Below are 22656 nucleotides of genomic sequence, written 5' to 3' on the forward strand. Positions count from 1 at the left end.
CCACTGACGGACATGTTGAGTCGATAAAGATAAAATCTAACAACCTCGTCGGGCTAAGAGTTCAAATCCATTCAAATTTAATCACAAATGCCACAATTCGCTCATGGTCAGCCTCTAAGAACCCATGCTGCAGTGTCCCTATACGACCCAGCCTTTTAAGCAAATTAGGCCTGGTCCATTTGACCGGCCCAATTGAATTTGTGCTAAAACACACACAAAAAAAAACCTTTGGAGGGAGAGGACTTCTGATGGGAGTTTTCTTCCTCTCGATATCGCCGGATGGAATCCGACTCCGTGTCGGATTCCGAACGCGACCGCCTCTATTTAGAGGCTCCGCAAGTCCTCTCTCTTCTTCCAAAGCCTCCTCTCCGAGCGATCTCTGTTCTTTCTCCCTCATTCTTCTTCTACTTTCCATTGAGCTCGCAGTTGCCCATTATTGTGTTCACCAAAAATCGGGACCACCGGACGCCGCCAAGGCCGACGTATCATCCTAGCCTTCTTCCTCTTTCCTTGCACTTCTTCCTTCGAGCTGGAATCACGGCCGCTAGCCGAGAAATCAGCCAAAAATGGACCGAGAAAGAGATCCCATGTTTGCCCTGTTTCAGTCTTCTCCTTCCGTGTTCATTGTCACCGGTCATCGAAAAAAGGCCAATTTATGCCACCCTTGGGGACCCCTGTATTCGTGTGACTGTGGTTGGGGAGATAGCCACGATAAAGAGTCAATTTTAAGAGTTTGAAGGTGAGTGGTGCAATTGATTTTCTACCCTTCTTTGCGTCGGCCGACCACCGTTGCCGGTGTTGCCATGGCCGAAGGGCCGCCCAAGGCCATCATCTCTAGGGGTTAGCCCACCTTGGTCAGCCCCCCTATGATCCAAGAAGAGGAAGGGAGAGGACAACTTTCCCCTATTATGGAGAAGAGAGCCCTCTCTCTTCTATCTCCTTTCTTTTGATTTTCTCTCTCTTATTTCTCTCTCTACCTAGATTGTTTCTCTCTCTCTCTCTTATTTTTCTCTCTTTGCATGGCTCTATGGACCGAGTAGGAGGGTCCCAGATATTTTTATTGTAGACATAGATCGACTCCGGTAGAGGGTCTTAGACCAATGTCGCTACGACCACCCGTCGTGCTAGCTTTACCCAGACCATCATTGAGTGCCATTGGATTCTATCATCATGAATCTCTATTATATTACTAGTATTGTGGTCTGATTCTCGTTTCATGATTTGACTAGTTGGATTGGCTAGAGCGGACCGATCCGGATCATCGGACGCTACTACCTAGTCGACCATGTCCGTCTTGCATCTAGCTATTGTTAGCCACCATTGAACCCATAATTGATAACCGTTGATCTATTTCCTTGATTTGGATATATGTTTTCTGATTAGATGGATTGAGTTACGTTGTATTGACTGATTTAAACAAATAGGTGTTGTCATCTAGCTAGCCTCGTATATCTTCCTATATTAATCTATTGTCATGCTCATCCCTAATTTTGTATGGCTATTGTCAATCGGGCAAGAAGAAGCCTAACGAGATCTTATACTCTAGTGTCTCTCTCTTATTGTTGGTACTTTCTGTCTTTAGCTTGATTTGAAAAAAAAAATTGGTTGAGGGGGTTGTTGGATAGTCCCAGGTTGCTACGTGATAGTAGACCTTGTAGTGAACCTATAGAGAATTCTAGTTTGACGGATACTTCGGATAATTTTTGATGTTGACTTAGTTCTATAGAAGAACAATCTTTTGGACAAGAGGATATTGAGCAGTATACTGTGCAGCTCGGTTCGTAGATTATGGTGGTCTGCCTGGGTTGTCAGCAAAGAGGTAAGAATCTTTGTACACTGACCTGCACGATATAGATATTTTTGCACTTGTTTATGTATGAAATGCTATTATCCAGATAAGTAAAAAGTAAGAATAGTTTTATGATGGTTTTGATATTAATTCATATTTTGATCATGTTTGCTTGTGATTGATAGTATGATAGGTGCATATATGAGCATAAATTACACTTACATGATCGGACTAATGGATGTGGTGCTCTAGACTAACTATGTTATTATTGGTTGCCCCATCACAGGCTGAAAACGTGACCGTGGTTAGTCTAAAGCCAAAAATAAAAATAAAAAGGAATTTATGTGTGGATATGAACTTGATTAAATGAATAGGAACTTTGGGCTTATTTTGTTACTGGTTGCCCCATCACAGGTCGGAAATGTGATACTATTGATTGCCCCATCATAAGCCGAAAATATAAAACTAGTGGTTGTCCTGTCATAGGCTGAAAATATGATACTATTGATTACCCCGTCATAAGCCAGAAATGAAACTACTGGTTGCCCTATCACAGACTGGAAATGCAATACTATTAATTACCCCATAACGGGCTAGAAATTTGAAACTACTGATTGCCCCATCACAGGCTAAAAATATGATATTACTGATTACCCCGTCACGGGCCAAAAATATGACCGAAATTTAGCCCAAAGACGAAAAGATAATTGATTTGGATCAAATAAAAAAGAAATAGAATGAAAAGCATTGAAAACACTAATGAAGATTTATGAGATACCGTATGAGATATCAAGCCGCTCGATTTTTATCCTCAAGCCACTCGATTTTCAGCTAGGCAACCCCTGCCTCGTACTGATGGCCAGTGATCGCGGAGCGGGCTTCGACCAGATGCGCCTCGGCGGTGCGGAGCTCCGACCTGGCCAAAGCATGCGAGGCCTTCTCTTCCTCGAGCTGCTCGACCTCGGCAGCCTCCATTCTTGCGGTGGCCTCCCTCCGCGCAGCCTTGGCGTCGCCGAGTGTCCTCTCGGCCTCCTCCTACCCCCTCTGGCTCCTCCGAGCCTTGTCCCGACAGTCGGCCGCCACAGCGACTAACATGTCGACCTCGTGAAGATGTTGTAAAGAAGGAAAAATAGGGGTAAGCAGAGGTCAAGAGTTCAAAAGAATATGAAAGTTAAGGCAAGAAGTTAACTTACCCAGATGGCGGAGCAGTAGGTTTGATCGACAAGGCTGCCAAAGTCAGCAACCTCGAACTCGGCCCGGTTGACCGAAAGCATTGCGCAACGGAATACCTGGCGCGCAGTTTGGCTGTAATGGAGGGCCGAGTCGTCCTCGTAGACTACCCTCTCTGGGCAAAAGGGCCTCCTCTCAGGGCGGCTCCCAGCCCTCGCGAGCTCGGAACATTGGCCCTTGAAGAACTCGGGGGGTCAGACCTTGCCGAGCTCGGCAGAGAAGAGCTCGGGACCTTGAGGCCGCTGCCCGGCTCGGGACCCCGAGGCCGCAAACGAATGACCTGGCGACTTGGCCGTTGGAAAATTGGGAATGTGCAAGTGGGGGCCACCGGATCCCTCGCGCCCCTGGAAGAGCTGGAGCTCACGCGCTCGGTGGGTGGAACTTCCTTCCGGATGAAGTCGGAAGTCCCGGCCTCAGGATCCCTTGCCTCGGCCCAAGCAGGAGTCGAGGCCGGCCTAGCCTTCTTTCTGGGCTCGGGCGGGGCTCCGCCGGCCTCGGCCACCCTCTTTTTGTATCGGGCGAGGAGAGCTGCATTCCTAGCCACCATCTGTGCAATGTCTGAAAAGAAGAAAAAGTTCAAGTGTCAGATCGGCACCACAAATGATGAAATGATGATAAAAAAGGAACAAGTAAAGCAAAGAATGACAAAACAGAGGAGAAGCAGTACAACCGCCCTTACCCTAGGGACGCGCCGAGTCCAGGCCGACGCTCACTAGAGCCTCCTCGCTCAGGAGGTCGTTCAGAAGGATATCTCCCTCGAGGCTGTGGAGAGCGACGAGAGTTTGGGGGGCTTGTTGATGGCCTTGAGCCGGGGCTGCCCCCACCTCGGGTCAAATCTCTACGTGTGCTCGGATGAGAGAAAGAAAAATTTCTCCTTCCATCCACGAATAGAGGAAGGAGCACCTCGGAAGAACGGCCTACTGTCCCGAAGGGCGGGTAGAGCCATTCCCCGTCTGCCGGGTTAGACTTCAACATGAAGCACCGCTGAAAGACGTTCACCGAGGTCAGTATCCCGTGCGCAAGGTAAAGGGATAAGAAACCGATAATGATTTTCCACGAGTTTGGAGCGAGTTGCACTGGGACGAGCTGATACGCCGCCTGGAGCTCGTTCACAAACCCATGCAGGGGGAATTGCAGGCCGGTCCAGAGTGTCTCTACGTACACCCTGATCCGACCTGGAGGAGGTCTCGTCACCCGGTCTTCTGGCCCTGCGGGCTCAAGGCGAAACCTGCACTGAGGGAAAAATCGGGCGCGGATCAACTCCAACTCTTCCTCGGCCAAGTTGGACCCGACTCCATCGAGGCCATGACCCATCTCCGACATGACCTCCCTCCTGTGAGATAGGTCTCTACCGGAGAACGAGACATCACCTGACATTGCTGTGAATAGAGGAAGACAAAGAAGGAGGAAGACAAAAAAGGAGGAAGGAAAGAAAGGCAAAAACCCTCCGAGCAAACGAGAGAGAAGGAGCTACTGTGGGTTTTACCGAAAGCGCCGACAACCAAAAGTGAAGGACTGAGACGACTGCCGGGAAACGCCTCGGAGCGCCGCCAGGAAAAACTAAACAAAGATCGAAAGACAAGGGAGAAGAAAGTAGAAGAAAAAGAAAGCAACAATAGTGGCGGCCAAATGAGAACTTTTAGGGCCAGGCCGGGGTTTATATAGACCTTCCCGACAGCCCAGATCGGCAGAACCAGATTTCGCCTTCTGTCTAGATCGCATCACGTGTCGGCCCCGAAAACCGAAGCGGCATATCAACCTGGATCGATGCTTTAAAAGCAGAATCGAGGTGGCATCCCGTAGGATCCTGGAGCCTCATCATGAACCCACGGCTCAAAACTGCCTCGAAAATTAAAAGACGTCCTCGTGCCCTCATTAAAGATGCCTCGAAGCGTGCGGAACAGCGGAGCAATTTAAAGCTACCTGGCCCCACCAGTGTGATAAAGATAATTACTTCCTTCGTCCGAGCTCGTAAACAGCTCGAACTCGGAAGTCGGGGGTAGTGTTGGGAAAAAAATAGATTGCCCTGAAACACGTGGATGCATCGCCGGCACGTGATGACGGGCGCCACGGCAGCAACCCTCAAGGCGCCCGACCTCAAAGGCGTCCGACCCCAGTGCGCCCGACCTCATAGCTCACAGCCTTGCAGTCTTGATCGCGGCTAAGTTGAGCCCGATCGACCTTAAGTCCAAAGAAGACCTAGTCAAAGGATGAAGCAGACCTCTCCCCTCCACCGGGAATCTAGCCCCTCTCCTTCTCATCAGGGATCCAATCCCGTGATCTCTGCCTGAGCGACTGCCAACAATTAAATGCGCACGATCTCTATAGATCTCCAGCTAGCCCAAAATCTCAGGCCAACCACGACAACTCGTTGACTCACTCAATTTCGTCCAGTTATCCACGGCAACTCATTAATTTACACGATCATGCCCAATTATGACAGTGACTCATTAATTTGCCTAGTCACATCGCAGGTAACCCTGGCACCCCTCCTATAAAAAGGGAAACTCCTTCCTCTCGAGGAATGGGCCAACTTCTGACTCTGACTTCTACATACAAATTATCTTCTTCTCCACAAAAACCCCCGCTGACTTAAGCATCGGAGGGCCGGCGCCGAAAACCCCGGCCACCGACTTCTTGCAGATCCTCTGGAGGACGCAGCCCGCCGATGCACCACCTGCTGGAGCTCCTCCTTCTCAGCCAGTGGTCACCCCCGGGTCCAATTTCCAGCAACATTAGTATTTCCATTTCTTATTAATTTGTTATCCTTTAGATTATCAGAATTATTGGTAGCATTGTAGAAGCCAAAAGTCTTTGAAGATTCAAAGCATTCAAACGCCAACATCTTCTTCTCTTAATTTCGGTGACAAGCTGATGGCACTCCTACGCAATTACCTAGCCTAGCTGCAGACTTGTTATACCATTCCGATAAAAAAAGAGAAACATTGAGCCTTACCCACTCCCACCACCTCCTCATCTTCCATCACCTCCTCCTCCGCTCCAAACCCCACCGTCGTCCTCATTTTTCTCCCTATCTAATTCTGTTCCGAGCCTCATCTTCTCCTACTAACTCTTCCTCTTCCAACATCTGCTCCTCATTCTCTCTAAACCTCGCCAATGTCGTCAACCATCCTCTCCATCCCTCCTCATCCATCCTTTCTATCATAACCACTGATCACAAAGGTATTTCAATCCTATAAGTTTAATATGTTCATAATATGATAGAATTCTATGAATCCAGATAAATAAATACAGACGGCGGAAGTATATTGAACTACTTCACTAAATTAAAGGGCCACTTTGAATTTTTCTAGCACTCGAGAGATACTACGTAAAACTAGCTCAACATTAAAAATATGCCTAAGTTTTTTTTTTCTAAAATATATGTAATACATAGCAAATAATAGTTGTTACATTATTTCCTAATATTTTGGTGAAGTAGGATTTTTTTTCAAAAAATATCTTCCTTGTTTTGGGTGAAGCAGCGGTCCACAATTCACGTAGCGTAAGAAAGCATGAAAACTGCAGACTGAAGTTGCCTTGAGCCTACTTTGGCTGACGTTTTCTCCGCATGGCTAGGAGATCCATCGCATCCTCCATCCCTTCGATTTCTATCGCCAGAGATTGGTGGGATTACGGGTCTTAACAGGCATTTAGGGCTCCCTCTGGTCAAAAAGCCGAGCTATCAAGTGGTAGTTAAATATATATACATATATACACACACATATACGTATGCACACGCAAAATTAAGTCATAAAAAATATAGACACCTCCCCGAGTTGCTAACTGGTTGTTTGTAAAAATATCAAGATGCTAATCCAATCAGTCTCCCTTGGCGCATTTCTTTTTCTCGAGAAACTTCCCTGCAAGTTGTTCTTATTTTCCTAGCCCGGACTTGGAATTTTTAAATTAAAAGTATGTGAGGGTGAGGGTGAGGGTGAGGGTGAGGATTTAGGACAAAACTATCGGTGTGAAATATTGACAGTGCCGTGATAGGGTTTTTTTTTATTTTTTTCCGGTACAGAGGGACCAACGAACCTTGAAAGAAGAAATCATTAATGAGAACATAGATACCGACCACCCATTATATCAAGTTGTCCTTATTTTTCTAGCCCGGACTTGAGAAAAGTCCCCAACCGCCGCTTCCTGGTAAACTTCTTGGTTAATAAAATACTGAAACTAGTCTCAAAGACGTTGCCAAGCCTTACTCTATATTATCTCAAGTTTTTCAAAGCCGTCTTGGTGGAGGACTAGTCACCTCGGCATGAAGTCAGTGATGGTACACCATCAACTTCTGTCCACACCATCAAGTTTTGTTGACTAGCTATTTTGAATTAAATTTTGAGTTGCTATAAATAATACTTTATATGAACTAGAGTACACTACTAAAAATACGGTTGCTCAGAAACGGAGGAGGAGAGTAGAGATGGCTTGTAAGAGAGAGTTGCTGCTGCTCCTGCTGTTGTTGCAGCTGCTGGTAGCAGCAGCATCCTCGTCGGAGCAGCTCATGGCGTTGCCCGGCTGCCATGATAAGTGCGGGAACACCGCCGTCCCCTACCCCTTCGGCATCGGACCCGGCTGCTTCAGAGGAGGCTTCGACATCACCTGCGACGGCGGCAGCCCGAGAGCTCTCATCCCGGATCTGGACTTGGAAATCGAGATCACGGATATATCATTAGCACCAGCCGAGGTACGTGCAAAGATACCCATGTCCTACCAGTGCTACAACGAGACCGCCATGGTCTCCAAAGTAACGCCCAAGGTCGACCTCACGACGCGGCCGGCCTACATTTTCTCGAGCACCCGCAACAAGTTCACCGCCTTGGGCTGCTTCACCCTGGCGCATCTGGCTGCCTACATCGAGGAGGATGACTACCAGTACGGCGGCGCCTGCGTCTCCTACTGCTGGAATGAGGAGAGCATCGCTAATGGCTCCTGCTCCAACATGGGATGCTGCCAGGTCTCCATCCCGAAGCAGCTAGGCTCCATAGATATCTACTTCCGAAACTATGGCTACAGCGATACTTGGAATATCAGTCCCTGCAGTTATGCCTTCCTGGTGGCCCAGGACTCGTATAACTTCAGCAGATCTGATCTCTCCTACGATTTCGCCGTCAAGCACCGCAACCATACCCCGGTGGTGCTAGATTGGGCCATACGGAACCAGTCTTGCCAGGATGCAAGAGTGGATCCAACAACCTATGCATGCCGCAGCAACAACAGCATCTGCAGCGACGCAAGCAATGGCCCCGGATATCTCTGCAGCTGCTTGCCGGGATATGATGGCAATCCCTATCTTCACGATGGATGCCAAGGTTACTCTACCTTCACCCTTCGTTGTACTAATATATCCCTATCATTTTTGTGGTTTCATGATTGCTTCAATTGAATCTGCAGACATCGACGAGTGCAAGCTCCCGGAGCAGTATCCTTGCCATGGGATTTGCGTGAACAGACCAGGGAATTATAGCTGCGCCTGCCCTCAAGGAACGCAGGGTAATGCAACGACGGAAAGCTGCAGGCCGCTCCGAGGCAAAGACAAGTTTCCCTTGCTAGCAATCTTGGCTGGAGGTAAGTCTTCTATCAGTTCAGTTCAGTTCAATTCTATGTATGACCTACCCACCGGACGCGCAACCCATGCGATGAATCGACCAGATCTCATACCTGCCATTAACTTCTGGGGAAAAAATAATATGGGTTTTGGTGCTCAGAAAATTGGGCCATGAAAATTCTGAATAAGGCACATACATATAGCTGCTTGCAATTACTAATTAATTTATACATGAAGGGGAGCTTATATGTGGGAAGGGATGGGATGGGATGGTCCAATAGACAAAAGATTCATGGGGCACTTTAAGAGAAGCAAGTCAAACTCCAAACAACAGAGTCCAACCCATTCGAACCAAAACATTGCACTGACCTATATACTTTCTCTGCAAAAGTTTAGAAGTACTCCAAGTATTCTTAAAAATCAATCTGTGCCGTGCCAAGAATTTCCTCGTTTGCATTTTTCGATTCACTATTTGCTCTCTTTGCTATTTGCAGGCATCAGTGTTAGCACTTTCTTCATAGTTCTCATTTACTATATACTGGCAAAGAGAAGGCTCGTTAGGACCAGGCAAAAGTTTTTCGAGCAAAATGGAGGGTATCTACTGCAGCAACAACTCAGCTCAAAGGGTGTTGCATTTAAGATTTACACAGTTGAAGAACTAAAAAAAGTAACGAACAACTTTAACGCGGACCGAGCGTTAGGAGAAGGCGGCTACGGCACCGTTTATAAAGGAATCTTGGAGGATGAAACAGAAGTAGCCATCAAGAAGCCTAAGAAAATGGGACGGGACCAAAATGAAGAATTTGCGAAGGAGATGTTTATCCTTTCCCAAATAAACCACAAAAATGTGGTTAAACTCTTAGGCTGCTGCTTGGAAATTAAAGTTCCCATGTTGGTTTATGAATTTGTCTCCAACGGTACCCTCTCCGACCACCTCCATGGGAGAAATCAGAATTCCTCGCTTAACTTGGATATGCGTCTCACGATTGCTGTAGAGTCTGCGGAGGCACTTGCCTATCTGCACTCCTGGGCCTCTCCACCTGTGAGGACCCGTGCGGGCGTGTGTTTAGTCCCACATCGGTTATTTGCTGGGTAGATCTTGGATACTTATACAGGATCAAGAAACCCAAATAATAACTTCCGGCTAGCCATTTTGGGTGAGGTCCTGGGTTGTTACAAATGGTATCAGAGCGGACCCGGCCCATAACCTATGTGGACTAGGGGACACAGCAGCACGGATCCATTAGGGCTGACCACGGACCAATCGTGGTGTTTGTGATTTGATTTGAATAGATATGAACCCTTAGCCTGACGAGGCGTCAGAGCTTGAACGGGGGGAGTATGTGAGGACCCGTGCGGGCGTGTGTTTAGTCCCACATCGGTTATTTGCTGGGTAGATCTTGGATACTTATACAGGATCAAGGAACCCAAATAATAACTTCCGGCTAGCCATTTTGGGTGAGGTCCTGGGTTGATCGTGCCCATCTATAAAATACGATCGTGCCCTAGGCACGATCGTGGATGAAGAGAGGAGAATGGGAGAGAGGGGAGGGGGGGGCGGCGGCGTTGGAGGGGATCGTTGGAGAGGCCGATCGTCGGAGGAAACCGAGCGTCGGAGCCGAGAACCAGTCGGCCGTGGAGGAAGCCGGAAAGCCTCTCCTCCCTTCCCCACAAACCGGGAGAAAAACTTTGGACCCGTGCGGGGAAAATCCGAGTTTCCTCTCCGATTCCTCGCCGGAAAGATCACCGGAGCACCTCGTCGGGCTGAGGTAAGTGCAGCACCTTCCCTTGCACTCCATTTACTAGGTTTAGGGCCGGTGAGATCGCCGGAGAAGAGTCCGAAACAGGGATACCCTGTTTTGGCTTCTCTTTTTCGGATCTTGCCGCCGCCGCCGGCCGCCGGTTGGTCGGGATCCATGGTATTGGGGGTCGGTCGGGTCTATGTGAGGGTCGGAGAGAGTTTTCTAGGCTGTGTATGTGATGAGGGAGGGTGGATCCGAGGTCTTCTTCCTCGGGATCCCATCCTCTCCTCCTCTTCCCCTCGTCGGTTGGCCACCGGCGGCAGCAACGGCGGTTGGGTGCCGTCGGGTGGGGGCCGAGCCACTGTCAGTGGCCTTTCCGTGGAAGAAATGGAGGAAGGGGGAGGGGACAGTGTTGGTTGGAAAGAGGAAGAAGAAGAAGAAGAAGGAGGAGGAGGAGAGAAAATAAGAATATAATAATAATAATAATAAGAGGAGAAGGAAAAGAAGAAGAAGAGGAAGAGACTTCTTCTTCTCTCTTTCTCTTGGCCGGCCACCATCGCCGGTGACTGCAGTAGGGGTGGCCGGCGATGGTTCGACCAATGGTGGCCGAGGATTGGGCAGGTGGCGGCTGCTGCCCTTGGGCCAAGAAATGGGGAAGGGGAGATGTATTCCCAACCATGAAGAGAGAGGAATCATCTATTCTGTTGGTCTCTTTATCGGGACCGGCCATCATCGCCGGCGTGGCAGCGGCCACGGCTGGCGACGACGTAGGCCGGTGGTACAAGATGGGAGTCGGGCTATCCCGACTGCCCTAGATCTAGGAGGATTGAGATGTTTGGGGACCTGATGATGGACCCCATAACAGATGAGAATTATAGTTCAGAATATTTTAATATTAAATAATTTAGTTTGTGATTTATAATTGATGTTGTAGGGGAAGAGTCAGCGGTGCTAGGAGGTTTTGATCAGGGGACTCAGCACCCCAGCTCGTAGGTTGTAATCCAGATCTGTGTTTGAGTCTGTCTACAATTTCTGTAAGAATCCTTGTACGCCAATCCTACATGATATACATATTTTTGCACTATATATGTTTGATATGCTATGATCCAGACAAAGCAAAATAGTTTTATATTTAATTATATTTTGATCGTGTTGGCTTGTGGTTGGTAGTGTGATGGATGCTTGTATGTGTATAACTTATACCTGCATAATTGAATTTATGGATGTGGTGGTATGGACTAACCATGTTATAGTGATTGCCCTGTCACGGGCCGAAAACGTGACCATGGTTAGTCTAGGCCGGAAATAAAGTAAATAAAAGGGATTGATGTGTGGATGTGAAATTGATTAAATGAACATTGACTTTGGGCCGTCTCGTTATTATGGGTTTGCCCGTCACAGGCTCTAAGTGTGACACTATTGGTTTGCCCGTCACAGGCTCTAAGTGTGACAATGTTGGTTTGCCCGTCACAGGCTCTAAGTGTGACAATGTTGGTTTGCCCGTCACAGGCTCTAAGTGTGACAATGTTGGTTTGCCCTGTCACGGGCTGGAAACGTGACCGGGATTTGGCCCAAAGTCGGAAAGATAATTGATCCGGATCAAGTTAATATAGAATGGAAAGAAAAAGCATTGAAAACATTAATGAAGATTTATGAGCTATCGTATGCTATATCATTCTTGCGTAGTTCGACTTTCATTGATATTTGACGTACATACTTATATTGATTATTCGAGCCTTTTGATAGCCGGTTTATGATTTCATGAAATGTGCATCGATTTGTCGTGGCTTTCAAATTCATATTATTATTGTGTTGGTATGGATGTGTAGGGATTCTTACTGGGCTGTAAAGCTCACCCCCTTTTTTTCTTTTTCTTTACCAGAGTTGCAGGATGCATAGTTTTGGATGGGATGGGCGCAGAGTGCGAGCACCAGAGTCATTAGTTAGTTAGTTGTTTATCCTTCTTTGATGTCGATGAACATTTGAAGAGCTTGTAAATGAACTAATTTGTTTATTTTGGACATGTCAGACTGCTCTATTTGAATTACTAGATTAATTGTGGATTTATTAGAATTTTTGTTAATCATAGGCCTTGCATGATCTTTAGGGCACTGCTCTAGGGCTCATGCGGCCGGTCGCGTACCGGACCCGGGTGCTGGGTTCGGGGCGTGACACCACCTATCCTGCATTGTGATGTAAAGTCCGCTAATATACTCCTCGACGAGAACTTTACTGCAAAAGTGTCTGATTTTGGGGCTTCAAGGCTTGTTCCCAACGGACCAACTCAGTACGTTTCCGTAATTCAAGGAACCATGGGTTATTTGGATCCAGAATTCCAAGCAGATGGCCGATTAACTAACAAGAGTGATGTTTACAGTTTTGGAGTGGTTCTTCTGGAACTTCTGACAGGGAAGAGAGCAATTTACTCTGAGGGATCCGAGGAGAAGCGCAGCCTTGTAGCAAGTTTCTACAGAGCAATGAACGAGGATAGGCTTCTGCAAATTTTGGACGATCAAGTCAAGGACGATCAAGTTTTTATTTTGTATCAGATTTTTGTATGCTCATTAAGCAACTTTGCATTGCAAAGGTTGGACCAAAAAGAGAGCAGTTGTAAACTTTCTGCAGCAACTCACCTATAAAAATTGCTTATTCATAAAAATTCTGATATTTCTTTCTTTCCAACACGACCATAAAATGGCACCAATGAGCATCAGAACCACCGACTACGCAGCTTTGGAAAAAATTCTCTTCCTCCAATCCAAACATAGTCCTTCAAAATTTCTATGCGATTACGAGATACCAGCTAAAAGACAAAACCCTCTCGAGATATAATAGCAAAAAAGTTGCAATCCGAGAATAAATGGTCCACAGATTTGATAGAGTGGCAACACAATACGCCTCCTCCCATATTTTTTCCAAACTTCCTTTCAATGCTACCTCTAGTATTGAGCCGTTCTTTCCAATAAAGCCATAAGAAGCATTTTACTTTAAATGGAACTGAAAGGCTCCAAAGTGAGGAGGGAAAGGTACACTTCACTCCTCTAGACTTAATGAACAGATAGTGGGATGCAGAGATGAACGCTCCCTTACTGCTTGGTTTCCAAACAATCTTATCCTCATTTCTATTCAAAGTTACCATGGCAAGCAAAGAGAGTAATTGATTTTGCTGTTTGAAGATCTTCGCCAATTGATTGCTCGATGGTTTAAATTTCCACGACATAATTCTGGAATTAAAAAAAAAACAGATATAGTACCATTTTTCTTTGTGTTGCTAGCATAGAGGGAAGGAAGGATCAATTTGAGTGGTGCATCCCAAAGCCAGTTGTCTTTCCAAAAATAGGTGTTTTGGCCATTGCCGATCTTGAAGTGAATTCGATTTTAGAAGGCTAGAAGAGCCTTAATGACATCTTTCCTAAAATTAGAGCATCTCTCTAGCGGTTTCCAACACATTGAAAGTTTCAATATCCTATCATATGCAAATTCAATTTGTTTTCTTCAAATGCGCGGGTTTTTCACAATAAACCTCCAACCCCATTTTGCCAAAAGTGCATTGTTAAACTATTGAATATCCTTAATTCCTAACCCTGCTAACTTTTTCAAGCAAATAGTTTTCCAGTTGACCTTGCAAGAGAAGTCATGAGTGATAAAGGTACCGGTCTAGAGAAAAGCTTGCCTATACTTGTTGGTCCTCTTGATCACCCAAGCTAGTAGCTTGAATGGAGACATGAAGATAGAGGTAGTGAAGTAAGAACCGAATTGATCAAGATAAGCCTACCTCCAAATGATAGATACCTGCTTTTCGAAGAAGCCAATCTACTCTCAATTCATTGTAGTAGAATGAGCCAATCCGACTTAGAAGGTTTTGCACAATTGAGTGGTAGATCCAAGTATTTGAAGGGGGTTGGAACCTCGGGACAATTGAGACACCTACTATACTCTAGCCCGTCTTCATGTCTATGGCCGATTTTAGAGATTAAGCTTTTTTGGAAATTGATGGACAACCTTAACATTAGCTTAAAACAAAAGAGGATGGTTTTCAATACTGCACAATGATCTGTCTTTGCCTTAAGGAACACCAATGTATCATCTGCATACTGCAGTATCTTAGTATCTCCAAAAATCCATGGGTTCCCCAATCCCTCATAATTTTTTTCCAAAGCCGCAGCATTAAGCATTCTATAAAGCAGATCCACTGCAAGTATAAACAAGAAAGGAGAGAGTGGGTCACCTTGTCGGAGGCCCCATTTGCAGAAAATCTAGTCACCAAGCTCCTGTTCATGTTGACATTTTGGATGATAGTAGTAGATTGGAGATCCAATTAATCCATCTTGTGGGAAAACTTCACTTAATAAGAAGTCTAATGAGATGAGAGGAGCCAGCTCTATTAAAGACCTTCATGAAATCAAGTTTGCAAATTGCTCCCTCAATGCCTAATCTCTTTGAGTCGTGCAGAATCTCATTGGTACATAGAATGTTGTCCATGAGGTACTTTTCTTTAATATAGGTTGTCTGAGCCGGATCAATGAGATCATTAAGAAAAGGTTGGAGACGGTTGGCCAGAACTTTTGATATGATCTTGATACAGCAATGCACAAGACTGATGGGCCGAAAATTGGAAGAAGCTTTTGTTGCTTCTTTCTTTGGAAGGAGGGTGAGAATGGCATAATTGAGTCTTGGAAGGTCCAAGTTTCTACTGTACAACTGTTGAAAGAGAAAAAAGATATCAAATTTAATCAAGAAAATCTTTGGAAGAAGCACATAGAGAAGCCGTAAAGCCCTACACTACAGTAAAAGGGGAAAAAGACGACGCTTAAATGCCGACGCTAGGCAAAAGCGTCGGCATTTTCTGCACCCGCACCAAATTTTTCCGATGCTGTTGGTGAGTGTGGGAAATTTGGAGTAGTGGACGACGCTTATAAGCGTCGCCGAAGCACCCTTAAAACCCAGCGCCGACCCCAAACCCGCATAGTTGCCCTAGCTACTCCCGATCAACCTCATTCTCCTCTCCGGCGCTGCCCTTGCCTTCGTCTCCGGCGCTGCCCTTGCCTTCATCTCCGGCGCTGCACCCATCTCCCTCCTCTCCGTCGCGGACCGTCCGACTCCTACCTCCTCTCCGGCGTCGACCGACCGACCCCAACGTGCTCCGCCTGAGGTAGCTTTCTTCTACTCCCTCCTCTACCTCCGTCTTGCTTGTTCTCCTCTTTCTTCTCGTGGGTTTTTTTTCTTCTTTAATTTTTTCTCTTGCCCTCAAGCCTTGATCGAGCTTCGCCTCCGCCCGAGGATCTTCTCCTCCTCCCTCCTCTCCTGCGTCGACCGACCGGCCCGAAGTCCCGATCGATCCAGGCCCGCCTCCACCCGAGGATTTTATATTCCAGGTTTATAGATATTTCAAATTTTACTGTAGATGCCTCTGATTTCAGTTCCAGCTTCCATTATTGATTTATTATTGATTATATATTGTTTTTAATCCATTCCTACGATAGTGTGATGTATAAGTAGGGAATCTCCAAAGCATTTGATTTCGTATTTAAGCAAACAATACCTCTTCATTTATGTAAACAATACCTCTGCAACTAATAATTACCCTATAGCTCGTCCTGTGATATGATGCTTCTGAAGCCAAAGCTGACCATAAGGATAAAGAAGCCTATCATCTTCTTCATTATTATCTCCTGATGTTCAAACCCATAAATGTAACTGTTCACTGATGAACACTACAAAACCAGTATGGAATGAGAAAAAATTGAGGGCAGAATCCTAGTTTAATAATTTCGCTTTCTTAGGTTTCCAGATATTCAGTCTTACCATTTATTTCTCACATTACACATATTTATATTTCTAGGTGTATCTATCTCTTTGACTAATTAGTCTTAAACTTCTAGATGTACGAACCAATGGCTCTCTGCCTCGACATTATGAGGCTAGGCATCATATTTTCTCACAGTTGATGTCTCTGAGGATCAACAGAGAAAACATAAAAGCAATAATACTCAAGATCTGTACAGGCATTCTAGCACAAAAGAATATTGCTATGATAATAATTAGTAGTGAATACATCCCAGTAGAAAATCAAAGCAAGGTTATTGAGGTAGAAAGTGTAGGACAATGAAAGAGTTTTACCAGCAGGATTATTGAATTTTTATTAGTCATGCAGATTATCATAAGGTTCATAATGGTTTCCTAAATTCTTGAGTAAAGGGTACAATTTTTACCAAAAGGTCTGGGACCCAAAAGTAAACCTTATTCACCAACCTGGAACGATGGATATGGTGAAAAGAAATATGATCCAAATAGACTTAACCAAACTTGAAGGAACCTTAATAGAGTTCACATCAAAGTCTATAAAATTCAGACCTAACATGAAACTGAATTAAAGCAATGCCAAATGTACTGAGTGAGTCTGTCAAGGTCACGAAACCAAAAACAGACCAGACCCACTTATCCCTGTTTAGGATACCAGCTATGAGTTTTTTTTAAGAGCAACAACATTGGTATCTCAAATAATGAGACTTTAGAGCATCATGAAATACGAAAATACATGCTCTTCTGAGAAGCATTATCTTCATTCCAGACAGCATATTCGGACATTTAAACATATCAACAACTTGCAAGGATAAGAAATCAAACAGTAGGTGAGTTGATGTTTCTCGAACTGGCTGTGGTTGACATTCTTAAATAAATTTCATGTGTTCATGCTTGTGTTGGTACATCTATAGGGATTGTAGGTGAAGAGCCCTCTCTTTCACCCCTTTCACCGACACTGTTATCTGCAAACTTTAAGCTTGCTGAGTGGTAACCTTTCTCTTTCTCATTCTCATTCCATTCAGCTGCATAATATACTTCTTCTGTTGCATTTGGTTTCGGGCCTTAATTACATGTGGACCTTTAATTACAAGTGGACCCCATTGTGGGAAATAAATCCGCACGATGGGTAGGGTGCAGCACATGAACATTAATTACATTAATTACTTTGCATTTTACTAATTTTGTTTGTCTTTTTTTTAAAAACTGCAGTTCAATCGGTATTCTAATAGAATGGACAAAAGTTGGATAAATAAGTTAAGATCTAGTACTGAATATTTGGATGGAGTTCGGAATTTCATTAAGTTTGCCTTTGAGAAATCTAATATGAACGGGAAGATTTTATGTCCATGTCAAAAATGTGTAAACAGTTCTGCTCTTGATCCAAAAATTGTTGAAGAACATTTGGTATGGAATGGTTTTCTAAAGGGTTATACTGAATGGGTACTCCATGGAGAGTTCATACCTTCATGTAACCAACCCTCCGATCTAGAAGATACCTTCAATTTTGGATGTAGTGACACGGAACAAAATTCTGTAGAAGAAGATGATATAAGGGGCCTACTTAGAGATGCTCTTGGACATAGTATCAGAACTGTAGGAGAAGATGAGCATGTAGTTATTGATCAGTTCATGCATGTTGAGGAACCTATACATTCTGATGACACAGCTCATTATGATAACTTGGTGAAAGATTGTGATCAAGAACTGTATCCGGGTTGTAAGAATTTTACGAAGATTTCTTTTCTTCTGCATTTATTATATTTAAAATATTTGAATGGGTGGTCCAGCAAGTCTTTTACCATGCTTCTTCAATTATTAAAGGATGCATTTCCGGAAGGTGTTACTTTGCCATCATCTTCATATGAAGCCAAAAAACTGATAAAAGAGTTGGATCTTGGATATGAGAAGATACACAGTTGTCCGAATAACTGCATTTTATATCGTGGTGAAAATAAGAACCAAGAGTCGTGCCGAATATGTGGAACTTCACGATGGAAAAAACATAAAGAAGACGAGAATGATTCGTTGACTGAAAAGGATGCTGCACCAACTAAGAAAAAACCGGCTAAAATTTTGAGGTATTTTCCTCTTATACCAAGATTGAAAAGGATGTTTGCATCACTGAAGACGGCTTCCTCGATGAGATGGCATGACGAAGGCCGTACAAAGGATGGAATGTTACGACACCCAGCGGATAGTCCCGCATGGAAAGCATTTGATGATAGGCATTCCGAATTTGCTTCTGATGTTCGGAGTGTTAGACTTGGTTTAGCTACTGATGGGTTTAATCCATTCCGAACGATGAGCTCAACATATAGCACTTGGCCGGTTGTTTTAATTCCATATAATTTGCCGCCATGGATGTGTATGAAACAGTCTTCAGTAATTCTGTCAATGGTTATTCCAGGTGACAAGGGCCCAGGTAATGATATTGATGTTTTTCTACAGCCTCTAATAGAGGAATTGAAACAAATATGGGAGGGTATTGATGCATTTGATGCTTTTGCTGGCCAAAATTTCAAATTGCGTGCAGCTCTTATTTGGACTATCAATGATTTTCCTGCATATACTAATTTATCTGGTTGGAGCACTAACGGGCGTATTGCATGTCCTTCTTGTGGAGATTCAACCCATTCATATTGGTTAAAACATGGAGGAAAGTTCTGTTATATGGGCCATCGTCGGTGGTTAGAAGCAAACCACCCATTTTGATTTCAGAATGACTTGTTTGATAGTACCATAGAGTTGGGATCTGCCCCTATTCCACCAACTGGAACTGAAGTCTTCAAACAAATGCATGGCACCAATTATATACCGGGTAAGGTCTCCAAATGTTCAAAGAAGAGGGGAAGGGAGCATGTTGGCAGCACATTGAATGAAGGATTAATAGCAGAGGTTGCTGAGGATGTTGACAACTTTTTTGAGAATGAAGACAACGTATATGGTCCGGAAAATGATGATGACTCAATGGCAGCATCTACACAGAAACAACTATGGAAAAAAAAGAGCATTTTCTTTGATTTACCTTATTGGGAGTATAATCTTCTTCGATATAACTTTGATGTGATGCATATAGAGAAGAACATTTGTGATAACCTAATTGGAACATTGCTAAATCTTGATGGAAAGACCAAAGATAACTTGAAAGCGCGTCTTGATTTGAAAGATATGGGCATAAGACAAGAGCTTCATCCGACAGAGCTTGCCAATGATAAATTTTATACACCTCCTGCATGTTTTACAATGTCTACTCAAGAGAAAAATCTTTTTCTAACAGTTCTGAAAAATATGAAGGTTCCTGATGGGTACCCATCGAATATTTCAAGATGCGTAAATCTCAAAGAGCATAAACTTTCAAATCTTAAAAGTCATGATTGTCACATTTTGATGCAAGATATCTTTCCATTGGCTTTAAGATCGTCAACACCGAAACAAGTTTTCACAATTGTTTCTCAATTGTCATCATGCTTTAAGGCATTATGTTCCAAAGTTCTTGATCCTAAGGAGCTTGATCAATTGGAGTCTAATGTTACACTTACACTATGCCATATGGAAAAGATCTTTCCTCCTGGGTTTTTTACTATTATGGTTCATCTACTCATTCACTTAGCGGCGGAAGCTAAACTTGGTGGACCGGTTCACTACCGATGGATGTATCTTATTGAGAGGTGATTTTAATAAACTCTAATGGCAATATTTAATAATCAGTTTGATTGTAATATTTATTTTAAAAATTTATTGTTGCAGGTTTCTTATGCGCTTAAAAGATTATGTACGCAATCGAGCCTATCCCGAGGGATCGATTACTGAAGGATATATTGCTGAGGAGTGTTTGACATTTTGTTCGAAATATCTTGAAGGTGTTGAAACGGTTTTCAATCGACCTCCAAGGAATTGTGATATCATAGAGAATGTAGTTGTTTACAAGTTCTCATCTGGTGGAAGAGTTTTGGAAAAAGTTGAAAGTGTTGTTCTTGACCAGAAATCGTTGGCACAGGCACATCGCTATGTCTTACTTCATAGTGATATAATATCCGAGTCTCGCAGGTTAGTACAGTTAATTGAAGTCTAAATTTACTGTCATGTCAGGAGAATGTAATATTGGTATTTAATTAAAGATAACCTTGATCGTGCAGAGAATTTTTAATAGCTCAGCGAAGTCTCAACCATAACATTCGTCCTACACCAAGGATTGAGCAACGATGGTTGGTTGAATTATTTCCAGAATGGCTTTTCAAACCGGTTAGATATCTAATATATTAAGCTTTTTTAAAATTTTTATAGAGGGAAATTAATCATTACTTCCATAATTTTTTTTTAGGTACCAGGGATGATGGAGAGGAATTGTTCTGAGGAGTTAATAGTCATTGCTCGAGGTCCGAATAATATTGTCAACAGATATGATGGGTTCATTATAAATGGTTTTAAATTTCATACTAAAGAGTGTGAGAAATTTAGAAAAACCCAAAATAGTGGAGTTATGGTTGAGGCGGACGGAAAAAATTATTATGGTGCTCTAACAAATATTTATGAGCTGGATTATTATGGAAATTTTAAGGTAGTATTATTTCGATGTGATTGGGTGGATATAAACTCACCTAGAGGTTTGAGGCAAGACATAAATGGATTCACACTTGTAAATTTTTCAAGGTTGATACATACTGGTGTGTTATTGAAAGATGATCCATTTGTGTTTTCATCTCAAGCTCGACAAGTATTTTTTGTGCAAGACTCAAAAGATAAAAATTGGTCTCTTGTTATTAAAACGAAACCTAGGGACTTGTATGATATTGGAAAAAAGTTGGAAGATGAGGACGATGATACTTATACTCAGTGTATGCCTTATAATGTTGTGCCAACTGATGAAGTAAATGCGCCAACGAGTTTGATTAGGATGGATGTTGAATGAGAATGTAGTTTCATAATGGTAAGTAAAATTTACTTAGCATATGTTAAATGAGTTATTATATTCTCTTTTATTAGCCATTTATTTAGTATAAATTTATAATTTAACCAAATATTGATTCTTTTTTGTGCATACCAGGTAACAATATGCTCCGAGGGAGACGATTTAGAGATGTGGAGTTCCAGCATTCTCAGGTGGGATCTACTTCTGAGCAGTCCCTACAGTCCCAGCAGCCATGTGATCACCAGCAGCACGAGTCAGGATCTCAGCGCGAGCCTCCTGCTGATTGTCCGGAGGATGAGCTTCGGATCCAGGGTAATTCGATTTAAAGTTCATATTTTATGTTCATGTTTGTCTTCAACTTTTTAAGACATTTTATTTAATTTGAATAGATGGACAAGGGACAGTGAGGACGAGACGGGGACCCACTCAAGCAAAGGATGTGTGGAAGCTTCCTCCGGGTGAGAAGATCATCATCCGATGCAACGAATTGGGGCAGCCCATCAATAGAGCTGGAAGTCTACTATCAAGCTTTTTAGGATCGGTTGCACACAAGGGTCAGCTGTGTCCGCTCAACTATACGAAGTGGAATGACATGCTTCCTTCGTATAAGGTTGAGCTTCTTAGACTTATACAGGTAATGAATTGAATTTATTCTTTTTAATTCGATACCTCCTGTATGTTAATTTGCTTAGTACCATAATTTTATTTTAGAGGTTTAATATTATTATAACATTCTGTATCTTGTTGTAGGGTAAGTTTATACTCCCTCCAGATAGCCATGATTGGGTGCTAAAGTCCCTCAACCGCAAATGGAAAGAATATAAAGCAAAATTGAAGACGGACTTCCAGCGCGAGGGTATGACAGAGGAGGAGGTTGCTCGTGTGACTCCTCCTGATGTATACCCTCAGCAGTGGAGGGAGCTTGTTCACTACTGGTTTTCTGAAAGAGGACAGGTCACGTATATTGTTTCAATATCTTCTATTATCTTTATTATTAATATATATTGCAAATATATGCATTGAATCATATTATACTGTGTGCTTTTATTTTGGCAGACATATTCTAATATTGGTAGAGCTGCACGAGCATCTCAAGCAGTTCCTCATACTTCAGGCTCAAAGAGTTATGCGATACGTAGAAATGAATTCGTAAGTTCTTTTGAAACTATTTGAAACTCTACTAACATATAGCACGTATCATGATATATAGTTTGTCAATATACTTTCCGTATGTGTAGATAGTAAAGCATGGAAGGGAGCCTGGTGAGGTAGAGTTTTATAAGATGACCCACACTCACCGAGATGGTAGCTTTGTCCAGGACGAGTCGAGAGATATAGTTGTATGTATTCATTTTTTTATTTGATCATAATTTTTTTATTAATTTTACTTCTTTTAAAATATTAATGTGACTGTTTATTTTTTTGAGAGAGATATAGGAAAAAGCTACAAATCTTATTTCAGAGCGCATCGGGAAGTCATCATCATCCGACGCGGTCAGTCGCGTCGAGGCTCAGGTCTATGCCGAATTGATGGGCCCAGAATGTTATGGTCGTATGAGGGGTTACGGTATAGGAGTTACCCCCACTCAGCTGTCTGCAGTGAGCCGATATACCCAAGATGCCAGACAAG

General features: G+C 43.6%; 1 protein-coding gene and 2 long non-coding RNA genes across 3 annotated transcripts; all 3 read left to right on the top strand.

Moving 5' to 3' along the window:
- The first annotated feature begins 7427 nt into the window (after nucleotides 1–7427).
- LOC120111652 (wall-associated receptor kinase 5-like) lies at nucleotides 7428–12951 on the top strand. Its single transcript, XM_039129364.1, has 4 exons — nucleotides 7428–8334; nucleotides 8417–8590; nucleotides 9065–9604; nucleotides 12485–12951. The coding sequence occupies exons 1-4, from the start codon at nucleotides 7446–7448 to the stop codon at nucleotides 12949–12951; spliced, it is 2070 nt and encodes a 689-aa protein (XP_038985292.1). The 5' UTR covers nucleotides 7428–7445.
- LOC120112225 lies at nucleotides 10163–12385 on the top strand. The gene is made up of 3 exons (XR_005513732.1): nucleotides 10163–10339; nucleotides 11247–11346; nucleotides 12195–12385. It is a non-coding gene; the product is annotated as an uncharacterized LOC120112225 (long non-coding RNA).
- Nucleotides 12952–16855: 3904 nt separating the features above from the next.
- LOC120104661 lies at nucleotides 16856–17626 on the top strand. Its single transcript, XR_005507035.1, has 3 exons — nucleotides 16856–16944; nucleotides 17029–17104; nucleotides 17327–17626. It is a non-coding gene; the product is annotated as an uncharacterized LOC120104661 (long non-coding RNA).
- Nucleotides 17627–22656: the final 5030 nt, after the last annotated feature.

Source organism: Phoenix dactylifera, chromosome 1 (assembly GCF_009389715.1).
Source record: "Phoenix dactylifera cultivar Barhee BC4 chromosome 1, palm_55x_up_171113_PBpolish2nd_filt_p, whole genome shotgun sequence".
Taxonomy (NCBI): domain Eukaryota; kingdom Viridiplantae; phylum Streptophyta; class Magnoliopsida; order Arecales; family Arecaceae; genus Phoenix; species Phoenix dactylifera.